This window comes from Anomaloglossus baeobatrachus (genome assembly GCF_048569485.1).
Source record: "Anomaloglossus baeobatrachus isolate aAnoBae1 chromosome 2 unlocalized genomic scaffold, aAnoBae1.hap1 SUPER_2_unloc_1, whole genome shotgun sequence".
Lineage (NCBI taxonomy): Eukaryota > Metazoa > Chordata > Amphibia > Anura > Aromobatidae > Anomaloglossus > Anomaloglossus baeobatrachus.
In genome coordinates, this window is record NW_027441779.1 from 1,735,625 (window position 1) to 1,750,658 (window position 15,034).

Below are 15,034 nucleotides of genomic sequence, written 5' to 3' on the forward strand. Positions count from 1 at the left end.
CTAAAGGGGGCTTCACACGCAGCGATATCGCTAGCGAGCGTACCCGCCCTCGTCATTTGTGTGTCATGGGCAAATCGCTGCCCGTGACGCACAATATCGTTAGGAGCCGTCACACGGACTTACCTGCCTAGCAACGTCGCTGTGGCCGGCAAACCGCCTCCTTTCTAAGGGGGCGGTTTGTGCGGCGTCACAGCGGTGTCACTAAGCGGCCGCCCAATAGAAGCGGAGGGGTGGAGATGAGCGGCAGTAACATCCCGCCCACCTCCTTCCTTCCTCATTGCCGGCGGCCGCAGGTAAGCTGTATTTTGTCGTTCCCGAGGTGTCACACATAGCAATATGTGCTGCCACGGGAATGACGAACAACCTGCGTCCTAAACAATGAACGATTTTTTGAAATTGAACAACGTGTCAACAATGGCCCATTTGGTGAATATTTTCTATCGTTAACGGCCGCTCGTTGGTGTCACACACAATGACGTCGCTAACGATGCCGGATGTGGTCATGGAATCTGTGACCCCGGCGATATATCGTTAGATACGTCGTTGCATGTAACAGGGCCTTAACACGAAGCATTAAGACACAAAATGCAAAAAGCTGGGGAGTATACAGATTTTCTTCAATTTTAATTAGATTTCCTTTTGCACAAAGGAACATGTAGGATGAGGTTTGTGATGAGGTTATACTAGATATATATTACTTTTATCATTTTTATGCTTTATACTTTTCGTATTCCATCGAAAGACAAGATCTATGTATCACCATCTGATACCAAGAACTTTAAATAGCAAGTACTGCTCATGTCACCAGCCAGATATAAAAGAACATCATCTCACATGAAGTCTACGGAATAACACGAGTGGCGGTAAAGGAGCAGGCACGAAGGCCAGCAAGTGTCAAGAGTAAATGTTGTGTCGGCTGTTTTTTGCCTAATGAAATCTCCCCCGGGCTCGGTGTCATTTCAGTGAATGTGTTTCTGGACACTCGGTGACAATTGCTTATTCCGAGTTCCATTTGCAATGTACTTCACCTCTGCGGCAGAACATATCGAGGTGTGATTTATGTCTGCAATAACCTCCTATAAATCTGGGATAATGAGTTTCTACTAGGTGTGCAGGAAATCCCTCCATATGCCGAGCTGTTGACTGAATGAAAAGATGTGATCTTTACGCCGCTCGTTACAAGACTTCATATTACTTCAGGATTTCGTATGGGCTAAAGTTTAATTTTTTATGCTGAAGACTGGAAAATTCAATATTCATATATGGAACAGAAAATTTTCGATTATTGTTTTGGTTTTATTTTTTTACATATTTCTATAAAACTGTAGAAAACTAATACAAAAACTTGTTAAAACAAATCTGGGAATGGCAGACTGGAGAGGAGGCATCGTTCACAGAGAAATTATAGTTGAGTGGTCAGTTTACATTAATCTGGTCTAGCAAAAAAAAAAAAACAAAAACAAAAAACCTGATGCCCAATTAATTTAAGGTTGAGATCTGTCTTGAATAATATTACGCCTGACACAAGTAAGTCCAGTAAGTAATATAGGAGAGTGAAGGAAGAAGAAAAAAGAAAGAAAGAAAGAAGAAAGAGAAAGAAGAAGGAGGAGGGGGAAGAAGAAAGAGAAAGAAGAAGGAGGAGGGGGAAGAAGAAAGAGAAAGAAGAAGGAGGAGGGGGAAGAAGAAACAGAAAGAAGGAGGAGGGGGAAGAAGAAAGAGAAAGAAGGAGGAGGGGGAAGAAGAAAGAGAAAGAAGAAGAAAGAAGAAGAAAGAAGAAGAAAGAAGAAGAAAGAGAAAGAAGAAGGAGGAGGGGGAAGAAGAAAGAGAAAGAAGAAGGAGGAGGGGGAAGAAGAAAGAGAAAGAAGAAGGAGGAGGGGGAAGAAGAAAGAGAAAGAAGAAGGAGGAGGGGGAAGAAGAAAGAGAAAGAAGAAGAAAGAAGAAGAAGAAAGAAGAAAGAAGAAGAAAGAAGAAAGAAGAAGAAGAAAGAAGAAGAAGAAAGAAGAAGAAGAAGAAGAAAGAAGAAGAAAGAAGAAGAAGAAGTAGAAAGAAGAAGAAGAAGAAGAAGAAGAAGAAGAAGAAAATAGAAAGAAGTAGAAGAAGAAGAAGAAGAAGAAGAAGAAGAAGAAAGAAGTAGAAAGAAGAAGAGGAAAAGGAAGAAGAAGAGGAAAAAGAAAGAAGAAGAGGAAGAAGAAGAGAGAAGAAGAAGAAAGAAGTAGAAAGAAGAAGAGGAAAAGGAAGAAGAAAGAAGAAGAGGAAGAAGAGGAAGAAGAAGAATAAGAAGAAGAAAGGAGAAAGGAGGAAGAAGGAGGAAGAAGGAGGAAGAAGGAGGAAGAAGGAGGAGGAGGAAGAAGGAGGAGGAAGAAGGAGGAGGAAGAAGGAGGAGGAAGAAGGAGGAGGAAGAAGGAGGAGGAAGAAGGAGGAGGAAGAAGGAGGAGGAAGAAGGAGGAGGAAGAAGGAGGAAGAAGGAGGAAGAAAGAGGAAGAAAGAGGAAGAAAGAGGAAGAAAGAGGAAGAAAGAGGAAGAAAGAGGAAGAAAGAGGAAGAAAGAGGAAGAAAGAGGAAGAAAGAAGAAGAAGGAGGAAGAAGGAGGAAGAAGAAGGAAGAAAAAGGAAGAAGAAGGAAGAAGAAGGAAGAAGAAGGAGGAAGGGGAGGAGGAGGATGAAACAAGAAGAAGCATCATGAAAAAGATGATAGAACCAGAAGAATGCAGAAGAAAAAAGGAAGAACAAAGTTCAAATTATTTTCACGATTTTACTTCATTTTGAATAATGTAGATTTTTGGTACTAACTGTAAAATCTGTTTCTCTTTAGTCTTCATTGGGGGACACAGAACCTTGGGCTAGTCTGCAGCCACCTGGAGGCTGACACTAAATATTACATAAAAAAATTGTTTCCTCCCCAGCAGACTATACCTTGTATGAAGAGGAAGAGAAAAAGAAAATAAAAAAATTATAGTAATTTGTTAAGGAAAGAACAACATAAATACACGCTATACCGGCAATCAAGGGAGGGAGCTCTGTCCCCCAATGAAGATTAACGAAAAAAAGATTTTAAGGTGAGTATCGAAAAAGTACAATTCTCGGTTGCTTCATTGGGAGACAGAGAACCATGGGACATCCCAAATCTGTACCTAGGGTGGAAAAAATAAAGTAAACATTCTGTTAGCACCACAGAACTTACAGGAAGAACTCAAGCGGACACCTGAGCCACACCTGCCTACCAAAACCTTCCTGCCCAAACTTGCATCTCCCGAAGCAAAGATGTGGATCATGTGAAATTCTGAAAATGTTTGAACTGATGCCCAGGAAGCTCCCACAGCACACGTAGAATATGCCCTGATGAGAAAGGGGGGCGCCCTATTCTTTGAATTATAAGACCGAAAAATGGCTGTCCTAATCCAACATGCAATAGCCGCTTTTGAGGTGGTTTGTCCCCCAATAGGATCATTGAGCAGGCCAAATAAAAAAACAGTTCACCTAAATGGGGAGGTGGACAATTAGTAGCACCGTACGGCCCAGACCACATCCAGACTGTGCAGTCTTTTTTCCACTGGGTGAGACGGAGCAGGGAAGGCAAGACAATGACTTCATTAAGATGAAAAGCAAAAAGAACCTTTGGAAGGTAAATCGGACGCGACCTCAGCACTACTTTATTATTGGAAAGAATGAGGTAAGAAGCATGGCAAGAAAAGGCTGCCAGTTCTGAAACCCTTCTGATGGAAGTAATGACTATAAAGAAAGCTAACTTTTAGAACAGTAGAAGCACCAAAATCTCCTTGATGGGCTCAAAAAGGGGGAAACTGAAGAGCCTCCAAAACCAGGTTAAGATCCCAGGACTCAAAAGGTGGCAAAATAAGGAGGCTTAATATGTGTCACACCCTGGAGAAAAGTCTTGATCTGTGGATTCACTGCTAAGTTCCTAAGTTCCTAAGAATGGACCCTGGGATAAAAGGTCTGGGCATGCCAGAAGGGGCTATGGAACACAGCCCAGAAGATTGAGGACATCCAAATACCAAGCCCTTCGAGGTCAATCTGGGGCTACTAAAATGACTGGAATCTCCTCTCCTCTAACCTTCTTGAGAAACCTGGGAAGAAGAGGTTGTGGTGGAAAGACATATGGCAGCAACAACTGGGACCAGGGAATCACTAGAGCGTCAGCCCCGACCGCCTGAGGGATCGGAGTTCTTGCATCAAATTTCGGAACCTTGCGGTTTAGCTTGGATGCCATTAGATTGGTGTCTAGAATGCCCCAACGCTAAAAGATTTGATCAAACACCGCCTGATGAAGAACTCATTCTCCTGGATCTATTCGCTGTGACATAGAAAGTCTGCCACCCAATTGTCTACATAGGAAATGTGAACCGCTGAGATCAGAGGAATCTTACTTTCTGTCCAATCTAGGTTCCTTGCTACCTGCATCATGACTAACTCACTCCTTGTTCCACTCTGACGGTTAATATAGGCCACCGCTGTGGCAGTGTCTGACTGGACCCTGATTGGAAATCCTAGAAGTAGCTGTTGCCAATAGAGAACAGCTCGATGAATCCCTTGGAGCTCCAGAATGTTTATTGGGAGAAGTCTCTCCTGACTGTTCCATGTTCCCTGGGCTGAAAAACGATGAAATACTGTCCCTTATTCTGTGAGACTGGCAACCAAAGTCAGAACCTGGCACTGAATGGCTCAGAAGAAGCAATCCCAAATAAGAAGGGAAGCGGTTAACCACCACCTGAGGGGTTGAATGAAACTGACCGAATGGGACAGCCTCGAAGGCCACCACCATTTGTCCCAAGACCGTCATGCAAAGCCAGAGAGAACATGTGCCTAGACACCGCAAGATCCAGGTGGAGGACTGATGAGCTAGTCTCTTCTCACTTGGGAGAAATTACAGTGGTCGAGTCTTTCCTAGGGTTTAGACTGCTGTAAATAAACTCCCATCATATCCCTCAACTTTTCAACCTGATAAGGGCATAACACTGATTCCGCACTGTAGCCAGAGTATGATCGCACTGCGGAAGGCCCTCCAAACGAAAAGGAAAAGCCACTGATAGTATATACAGAGAAGGATAAGAGGAAGTAACCCACTGACACTTAGATCGCAGCCAGGACCTACCGAACAGATGAGAAATCACTGGAGGGTCTGATTCACTAGCAGAAGCGGCCAGAACTCCTGGGACTGCCGACGTCATCGGAAAACGTGGCATAATGGTAACCAGTGTCTTTGACACCCTGGTTAGTACAGTGACCTCCTGAGTCAGATCACGAGCCCAGACAGGAGGTGACATTCTGCTCAGAAAATAGAGGACCCAAATCGACATCTGAAAGGGAGGGGGAGGTGTACAGACAGCACAATAAAGTATAGATTGGCTGGTAGCAAACTTGCTGCCGTCCTACACACAGCACAAGCCTAATAGTAAGCAGTGCGGGTTGGGCTGGAGGGTGTCCTCTCTTCACTCTGACGTCTGAAAAACAGAAGGAGCGACATAAGTGGAAAACACACAAGACCGGAGAGCAGAAAGAAACGCCATTGGAGGCCCAAAAAGTCACCTCCCAGATGGGAACAGCCTACACGGTTCGAGGTACGATGAGAAAGCACTCTAATGATGTGTCAGAGCCAGCCGCTAAATCCACCCTGAGGTCTCCTGCAGATGAGAGGAATGTACCCGAGTGTTGCCAGCGTCCACGCCCAAAAACTTGTAAGAGAAAGATGCGCAGCGGAAGAGCGGACTAAAGGGGATGTTACATGCAGCGATATCGCTGGTGAAAGCACCCGCCCCTGTCGCTTGTGCGTCACGGGCATATCGCTGCCTGTGGCGCACAAAATCGTCTGGACCCGTCACACGGACTTACCTGCTTAGCGACATCGCTGTTTCCCGGCGAACCGCCTCCTTTCTAAAGGGGCGTTTCGTTCGGCGCCACAGCGGCGTCACTAAGCGGCCGCCCAATAGAAGTGGAGGGGCGGAGAAGAGCGGGACGCAACATCCTGCCCACCTCCTTCCTTCCTCATTGTGGGCGGCCGCAGGTAAACTGTACTTCGTCGTTCCCGAGGTGTCACACGTAGCGATGTGTGCTGCCTCGGGAACGACGAACAACCTGCGAGCTCAACAATGATTTTTTGAAAAGGAACGACGTGTCAACGATGGACGATAAGGTGAGTATTTACCATCGTTAACAGTCGCACCTTGCTGTCACACGCAACGACGTCGCTAACGATGCCGGATATGCGTCACGGAATCCGTGACCCCGGCGATATATCGTTAGATACGTCGTTGCGTGTAACGGGGCCTTAGGAGGAGCAACTCAGATAGGAGCCTGCCCCGGAATGCCCAGCTACATCAGGTGACCAAGCGGTGCTCTGATTGGACAGAAGCGCCGAGGTGACTGATGGACGAAAACCACACCCCCAGCCTGGGAAAGTGATCACCCAAACTGGCAAGAGAGAAACCGCGGTAATGCTGACTACTGCGCAACCCTCTCCTTCACTCCTGGGGCTCCCCACCAGAACGCCCCGCTAACAGACAGCGGTGGTACTCTGGACATCAAAGGGAAGGAAGGAACGAGACACGACAGGGTAATACTTTACCTGTCCTGAAGGTCGAGTGGGCAGGAGCCAGCTGGCATATAGACCTCCACCCTATACCTAACTTCATGTCAAGTACTTCAGTCATGCCAAAACCTACACAAGAGGACACAGACTGTACTCTCTGTTGCTAAGTGTGTGAAACAGATCGTATGGTTACAATCTGATACCCAAAACGGGTAACACCTAACCTAGTATCAACAGCAAACCTTTCCTCCAAATGACACTAGAAAAAACGGAGGAGGCCGGTGGCTAGCAGACAAGGCATAGCCTGTTGGGAAGGAGACAATTTATTCTGGGTCATACTAGTGTCAGCCTACAGGTGGAGGCAGACTATCCCATGGTTTTGTGTCCCCCAATAAAGGGACAGAGAAATAGCATTTTTACTGACTTTCCCATATATTCCAAGAGTCATAGAACATAAAGGAGATCAATATGTGAAAATTAAATGATAGCTATGCAATACATATGGGTAGTACACCTTGGTGGATGTGATCACAGAGGATCATAACACTGGGGGACACTGTACTGAGATAGTCTTTTCTCCCCAATATAATCAGCTCATAGTTACCATAAGTTTGCATGGTTCTAAAGTAATGAAATATTTGAGGTTTACCCACCTTGAAATAAATGGGTGCCATGTCTCCAATTTCCTTCGGCAGGGGGATACATTCATAGACCAGATGAAAGCGTTTTTTCAGGTTTATGTTTGTTTCAAGAAAGACACAATCCAGTCCTTTATCGGCAAACAGCTTGACCAATGTTTTACGGAACATCTAGAACGATAAGGTCAAATAAACATTAGTAAAGTCCTCTACTGGAGAGAGACAACATTTAAAAAAAACAGGATTTAAAGGGAATCTGTCAATAGTTTTTTTTCTATACAATCAGAGCAGCATGATGTAGGGGCTGAGAAGCTGATTCTAGGGATGAGTCACTTGCAGGGCTGCTTGCTGTAATTTTGATACAATCAATGTTTTCTCTGTGGCAGAACTACCAATTCTCTGGTTGCTGATCACTGTACAACCCCGCCCCCACCACTGATTGGCAGCTTTCTGTCAATGTATATTTGTACACAGAAAGCTGCCAATCACTGGTGGGGGCAGGGTTGTACAGCAATCAGCAACCAGAGAACTGGTAGTTCTGCCACAGAGAAAACAGGGATTGTATCAAAATGACAGCAAGCAGCCTAACAAGTGACTCATCCCTGGAATCAGCTCCCGGGAAGGGGAGGTTTCTAGAACGAGTTGACTAGAAGGCCTGTTGTGAGACTCTCCTGCTGATAAAACACTGATTTAGTTGAAATAGCAAGACACAGTCAAGTAAATGACACCTTATTGTAATCAGTATCTATGCCACTACTTCATACTGCTCTCAGCTTATGGAGCAAAAACCTGCTGACAAATACCCTTTAAGGTAGGAGTTATATATCAATAGTGAGGGACATACGGAATGAGCTAGGGATTACTATGGGTATGAAAACTACAGCTGAATTAATGCATAGTGACAAAAAGGACATGGGTGCATCAGACGGTGTGCTTCCAGCAAGATCTGCTTTATCTTTTCCATAAATATAAATACTACCAAGTAGTGCACAGATACAGCAGCATTGGCATATATTTAGCACGCAATACTCCTATCCAGTGCTCAAATATAACTGAGGTTATGGGCAAATTTCCACATTTGCCACACCTCAACGCTGCCTGGGCCTCCAGTTTTGCAAAGAAGTGGTCTAAGTGTTGTTTGTACATACTGAACCATAACAATAACCTAGATATAAAACATATAGAAAGCATATACAGAGCACACTAGAGATGAAGTTACTAAATCATGAACATTCTGGATGCCTAAAAATTACATGTAGCATATTCCAAAAATAATCCAGACGACACAGAAGAGGATATGAATGTATAACAATGGGTGTCCTCATCAGGCTGTGTGTCCTTTAATTGGATCAATGTTAGGATTATGGATACTTTATAGACTTGTCGGGTTTTTCTCACGCTTGTCAACTAAATCTATGATAATACAGACTACATCACCTGGATTTCATTCCATATGTCTTCATCCAGCAGCGTCGTTGCAGTGTAGTGCTGTAAGGGAACGATCAGACAATGTCCCTCTGTGAGCGAAAGGTGGTTGGGAAGACACAAATATACCTAAAAGAAATAACCAAAAATATAAGAAAAATCATGGCGCAATGGGTCTTAAGAGAACGTACACAGATGAAATGTCATTTTATAGGTCCACCAAGTGCCGTGATATGCATAAAAGGTTTAAAGTAAAAAAGAAACATGACAAATCAATTCACAAAAGCTTTTATGGGTCTTGTAAAATCTTGTAGAGTCACAATGAACCACACCAGCACTGGCCCAGCCAGGAGTGCACTGTGCAATCCTGCCCAAACCCATGATGTGCCATAGCAATCCACACTCGGCTCCAAGCGCAGGATTAAAGGGATTCAGTCAGCAGGTTTTTGCTATGTAATCTGAACACTGCATGCTGTACGGGTTAACACAGTGATTTCAGCTGTGTGCCTCTTATCACAAAGTGTGTTTTTGTTTACTTGCAATTTTAGTTTAAGCTTCAGTAGCTTTATGGACTGAGGAGCACGTGAGCTCAAGTCCGACTCCGACCCCTTTTGGATCAGCAGCTTCTGTCTATAGAAATGTATACCAAAAGCCTGGTGTGGGGGGTGGCAGCTTTTTAAGATCTGCTGCTTTGCTAAAACTAAAATCTTTGATTGTGTCCAAATAGCTGCACCCAGCAATCTAAGTGATACATCTTTGGATTCATGGTCTCTTTGACTACATCATGCTGCTCTCAGATGAGGTAGAAAAAACCTACTGACAGATACCCTTTAAGGCCGGAATCACACTTGCATGTGACTAGCTCGACAATCGAGTCGCATCACCAGGCACAGCCTGCCGCTCTCTGGACGTGAGTAAGCAGCTGCACAGAAATATATACACTCATGCCGTGCCGGGTGATGCAACTCGATCGTCGCATGAGTCACACACAAGTGGTTAACCCAAATTGCAGTTTACAGGCCAAGTTCTTGTTAGCTCTTTTTGTGATTTATTATGTTTTACTTTGGTTGTCTGAGCTTCATAAATCCTGACGACTCCTATGTGGACATCTGTCCCACCTCATAAGCTATGAGCTGTAGACTCATATCTGTCCAGCCCAGTATTTTAATATGTTTTATGGCCCACTGTTTGAGATTATACTTCAAAGAGTTAGCTTACCTTAAGACCCAAGGAGAGAGGAGGGCATTTCAATAATTAACCTATTTCTATTTCAGCACCCCAGTTAATAAATACGCTTTATAGACCCAACTACTATTTACATAAAATACTATCTGAAATTGAAATGCAAATAATGAAAAAAGAAAATATAGTAGGCAACAAAAAAGGAAAACGCCTGTGATTAAGAAAAGAAATGGACGTGCAATCGCATTTCGATGTGTTTGTTTTTTTTACAGGAGATGCAGTATTGGTGCAGGAATTTGGTGTATAAATTTCAGCACCAAATCTGTATCTCTTGGCAAAAAACACGCGGTTTTCTGTCACGAGATAAAGGTCTCATTGAACTGAATGAGTTCACCTGAGGTGAGTTTACCTGCGGTCACAGGTGCAGTACTGTGGAAACCTCCAGCTGTGACCCCAGATAAACTCAGTGATGTCACCACTGACAGCTGTGGCTCAGTGTGTGTGTGTGCCTGAAGCACAGCGAGCGGTCATGTTCTGCAATATACCTGCGCGCTGCGATTTCAGTACGTAGCAGAGTCGGAATCATTGTGGGACCTCATGTGGATTACGTCGGACCTGGGTGTTTGGTGGGATAATAAATTGGAGAAAGAGGGTGTTTTTTTGTATTTTATATAAAATATAGGATTTTTTTGTGTGTGTTTATTACTTTATACTTAACAGGATTAGTAATTGGGGGGGTCCCAAAGATGCCTCCCATTACTTATCTAGGGCTTAGTGGCAGCTGTGACTGTCATTAACCCTTTATATTACCCTGAATGCCAACGCAGGAGGGCAATCGGGATAAGCAGAGTAAAGTGTCGGGATTTTCGCATCTAATGGATGCGATAATTCTGGGCAGCTGAAGGCTGCTATTTTTAGGCTGGGGGGTCTCAATAACCATGGGCCTACCCAGCCTGAGAATACCAGCCTCCAGCTGTCAGCTTTATCATGGCTGGGTATCAAAATTGGGGGGGGTGCAAACCACACACCGTTAAAATAAATAAAAACAAAAAAAAATGAAATGAATTCAAAAAGCTCCATATAGGGTCCCTCTTATTTTGATTCACAACCAAAATAAGCAGAAAGCTGGGGGGCTGCAGCCTGTAGCCGTATGTTTTATCTGTGCGGTGTATCACAATATGGGAGGACCCTACGCTATTTTATTTATTTCTTTTAACCCCACTATAGGAATGAATACAGTGTGTGTGATTCCATCCAATCACATACGCTTACACAAGGTGGAGACGCAAATCAGAGTCGTCGGGGCTGACGGTGGGTGGGGGATGCAGTAAATATATATGAGAGTTAATGATCAGACCCGGAAGTAGTGCTACAGCTGCGCAGAAGGTCGGCAAGTATAACGCTTCTGCCAGATTCTTTGCCTTAGGCCTAAGCCACACGGCATGAAAATCGGAGTGAGTGGAGTGCGATAAAACATTGCATTCGACTCGGACCAATATTACCCTATGTGCCAGCACCCATGAGCGATTATTTTCTCAGCCCTAATCGGACTGAGAAAACAATCGCAGCATGCTGAGGGGGGAATGCGATCCTTGTTTCTCTCGGACCCATTCAAGTCTATGGGGAGAGAGAAATATCGCACTGCACTCGCAGTACACCGGTGTAACGTGAGTGCAGAGTAAGAATGGCAATAGCCAGTCCAACTGCTTTTAAACGGGGAATTGTATTGTGATTGAGACGGACTGTGAACAAGGGTGTCCCCGAAACGCGTCTTGTCCATTTTATTGGATTTTAATGGATCAATAGAATTCGTTTTTTTATGAAGATTCTGTGCCGGATTCCTGAATTTTTGGGTTCTGACATACAGTATATAGTTATCTCCACTCTAAAAAAGGGGGACTTTTCCCAGGATGTGACTATTTCCGTGCCACCATCGCTGCAGACACAGTCATTATCGTGCAAGGCCTTTGAACACCACGTCAGTTTTCATCCTCCCGACGCTCCATGCTGGTTAGATTGCTAGTTCTGAATTTCATTGTACAGCAATTTCATGCTAACCTGATTCACTCCTAGGCTCTCAGCTACAAACTAATCTCGCTGTAATCTGATGGAAAGAAGAAGCGTCATCCTTTGACTTTACTACTTTGTAAATAACCTTTCATTTCTCTGGGGAAAAACTGGTGCACAACGCATTTCACAGTCATCAATGAGCCTTTTTAAGGTTTATCGAGAAGAAGCTACATGGGTTTTAGGAAAAACTTATTAGTAAAATTGATTTTAGGATAACTAAATATGGCCTCATGGTTTTCATAAGTGTTCCGATTAGGATTCTCCGACTTTTTCCTGCTCGCTTAACTTCTCCGTCTATAAACCATCTCAATACAATATACCCATATTGTGTTCCTGATGAAACATAGATCGTGAAATACATTTCTTTCTAATCCTTTATTTTCTCATTGTAGATTTTATATTTATTGGATTTGCTTTAAAGATAATTTGTCGAAAGACTTTTACAATCACATCAAAGGCCGAGACCCCAATTCCAACGATATGTCGCTTACTGGGCTGCTTGCTATAGAGTTTTGATAAAATCTCCATTTCCTCTGCTGATCTTTCAGTTCTCTGAACACTGAGCTCTGTATAACCCTGCCCACACCACTGATTGGCAGGTTTGTTTATACACTCTGCATAGGCAGAAAGATGCCAATCAGTGGTGGGGGCATGGTTATACAGTGATTTTATCAAAACTACAGAAAGCAGCTCAGTAAGTGATATATTGATGGAATCGGGGTCTCTGTCTCTACATCATACTGCTCTCAAATTAGGTTTCAGAAGTTTTTTTAGGCTGAAGGTAGACATAAGTCAATTGAATTCAATCAATTAGTTAACATGTTGGTTCAGAGTAAGGAAAAAAAAAAAAATCAAGAGGCACATGCTAATTGTCTCATATTAGGGAAAAAATCCTTCCCTTGTTCTTCAATGCTGCTCTACATTTGGTTGTTCTTTAAAGCGCTGAATATCCACGCCAGCTATCAGTTGATTGGCAGCAGCTGCCGATCAAAAAGCTGCTCATTTTACAAACTTTACTTGCTCGTGTTTCAAAACCTATACATCCGAGCTGACAACTAAAGGTATGTATAGAATCAGCATGATACTGCCAGTATAGTACACACCAATTTTAATAAGAATTAGAGAATTCAACTGTTAATAGACCGAAAACTGATTACTCTAAAAACAATTTTTATTTATAAACATTAAAATTATAAGTTCAAGCTATATCTCATTGTATGTAGCTATATCGGTCAGTGAACACACATCCAGTCGTGCAGAGCTAGATATACTCTAAGGGGATATCAGACTAGGGAGATTTAGGATAGCCCAGTGAGGTTCTTTTTGATAGAAATCGTAATATCAACTAAGATGTTAAAAAATGGCCAGGTCATAGATCCCTAGTCCTTCACCTTCCTGGCCGCGGAGGTAAACACCATAATGTTTCAGGCGCCCCCGCTCCTCGTCGGCTATCCCTAGTAGGCCCTAGAACTGCCTGTGTGTCAATAATTGACCTAAAGCCCAGAAAGTGTGGTTAGTGCTGAAGTCAGGATTATTCAATCACACTAGGTGCATAGTCAATATGCTAATTAGTATTAAATATATTAGTTGGTCATAGGGGAAATCCCCATACAGAGTAGTTGTAAAAAATGCTCCCCTCAGATGCACTCTAATGGGTGAGAGGGAGTACACAGGTAGCTGTCAAAAATCCGTTACCCAGTGCAGATGACCAACTGCATTAAAGTGGACCTGTAAGAATTAAATCCCAGTAGGGTAATACATGTTGTGGAAAAAATGCCACAAAAGGCAAACATACAAAATCATAATATCCTCTTCATCGGGGCTACACCGGACGAAGGTTGCGACGTGTTGGAAACTGACTCTGACCTTAATGATGTGTATTTAGCTTTATATAAAGCTAGTGAAACTCAATATCTCATTTAGGCCTTTGGGATTGACCGTGTCTAGGAGAAAGGTCCATCTTGCCTCCCTTTGTAAGATTTTCCGGTCCCAGTTACCCCTCCTAACCGGCTTGGGCACTACTTCAATCACCTGAAATCTAATTGAATTAAGATTACCTTGATGTTGTTCGACTACATGCCTAGCTATCGGTGTATCGCGTTTGTGGGAGATGTCCCCCAGATGTTCTCCTATTCGTACCCGTAGCTGTCGCTTCGTCTTGCCTATGTAGCTGAGGGGGCATGTACAGGTACATCTATACACAACTTCTTCCGTACGACAATTCGCAAAGTCCCTAATTTGAAAAATTCTTCCTGTGTGTAAATTGGCAAAGGTCTTGTTTTGATCAATATAGGGACAAAAGCTACATGAGCCGCATTTAAAAGTGCCCACAGGTTTACGATCCAACCATGTACCACTGGATTTTTTTGGAAGGAAATGGCTATGGACCACATGGTCCTTGATAGTTCTCCCTCTCCGATAAGTGATACTCGGATGTGGTGTGACAAAGTCTCTGATATCCGGATCTGCCCTCAGGATATCCCAGTGACGCCTGAATATATTCATAATTTGGTCGTTCTGATCGTCAAATGATCCAATGAGCCTAGTGATTGAATCAGACGTCATCCTGGTTCGGGGTACCAGTAGATCCGTCCTATTGGTGTCATGTGCGGCTTCAAATGCTGTCTCTAGGACAACATTGGGGTATCCCCTGTCTCTAAACCTACCCTTGAGTTGTTCGGCCTGATGATGAAAATCACGTAGGGAGGAACAGTTCCTTCTTAACTGAAGGAACTGTCCCTTCGGTATACCTCTACGTAGTGCCTTGGGGTGGTGGCTCTCCCATCTGAGGAGGCTATTCGTGGCCGTTGGTTTACGAAATATCGTCCCAAGTGAGCCATCCTCATTTATATTGATGGATATATCAAGGAAGTTCAGCCTCTTACCCCCTATTTCAAAGGTAAATTTGAGGCCCAGGGTGTTGTTATTCAAATGTGTCACAAAGTTTTCAAAGGACTTATCATCCCCCGTCCAGAGGACGAGGATGTCATCTATGTATCGCCCCCAATAGGTGATATGGGGGCTCCAGATGACATCCCCGTCCCCAAAGACCACCTTATCCTCCCACCAGCCCAGGAATGCATTAGCATACGTGGGGGCACATGGGCTCCCCATTGCTGTGCCCCTGAGCTGGTGGTAGAACTTGTTGTTAAAGGTGAAGTAATTATGGGTCAGAAC

The 15,034-nt window shown here is 43.8% G+C and overlaps 1 protein-coding gene across 1 annotated transcript in view; it reads right to left on the reverse strand.

Annotated features, from left to right (window-relative positions):
* Positions 1 to 15,034, reverse strand: part of CWF19L2 (CWF19 like cell cycle control factor 2) — a 195,843-nt gene that overhangs the window by 30,403 nt on the left and 150,406 nt on the right. Inside the window, exons 14-15 of the mRNA XM_075331313.1 lie at positions 8,618 to 8,734; positions 7,196 to 7,351 (exon numbers count right to left, since the gene is read on the reverse strand). Of these exons, the coding sequence (XP_075187428.1) occupies positions 7,196 to 7,351; positions 8,618 to 8,734 (273 nt within the window). The remainder of the gene's footprint in view (positions 1 to 7,195; positions 7,352 to 8,617; positions 8,735 to 15,034) is intronic.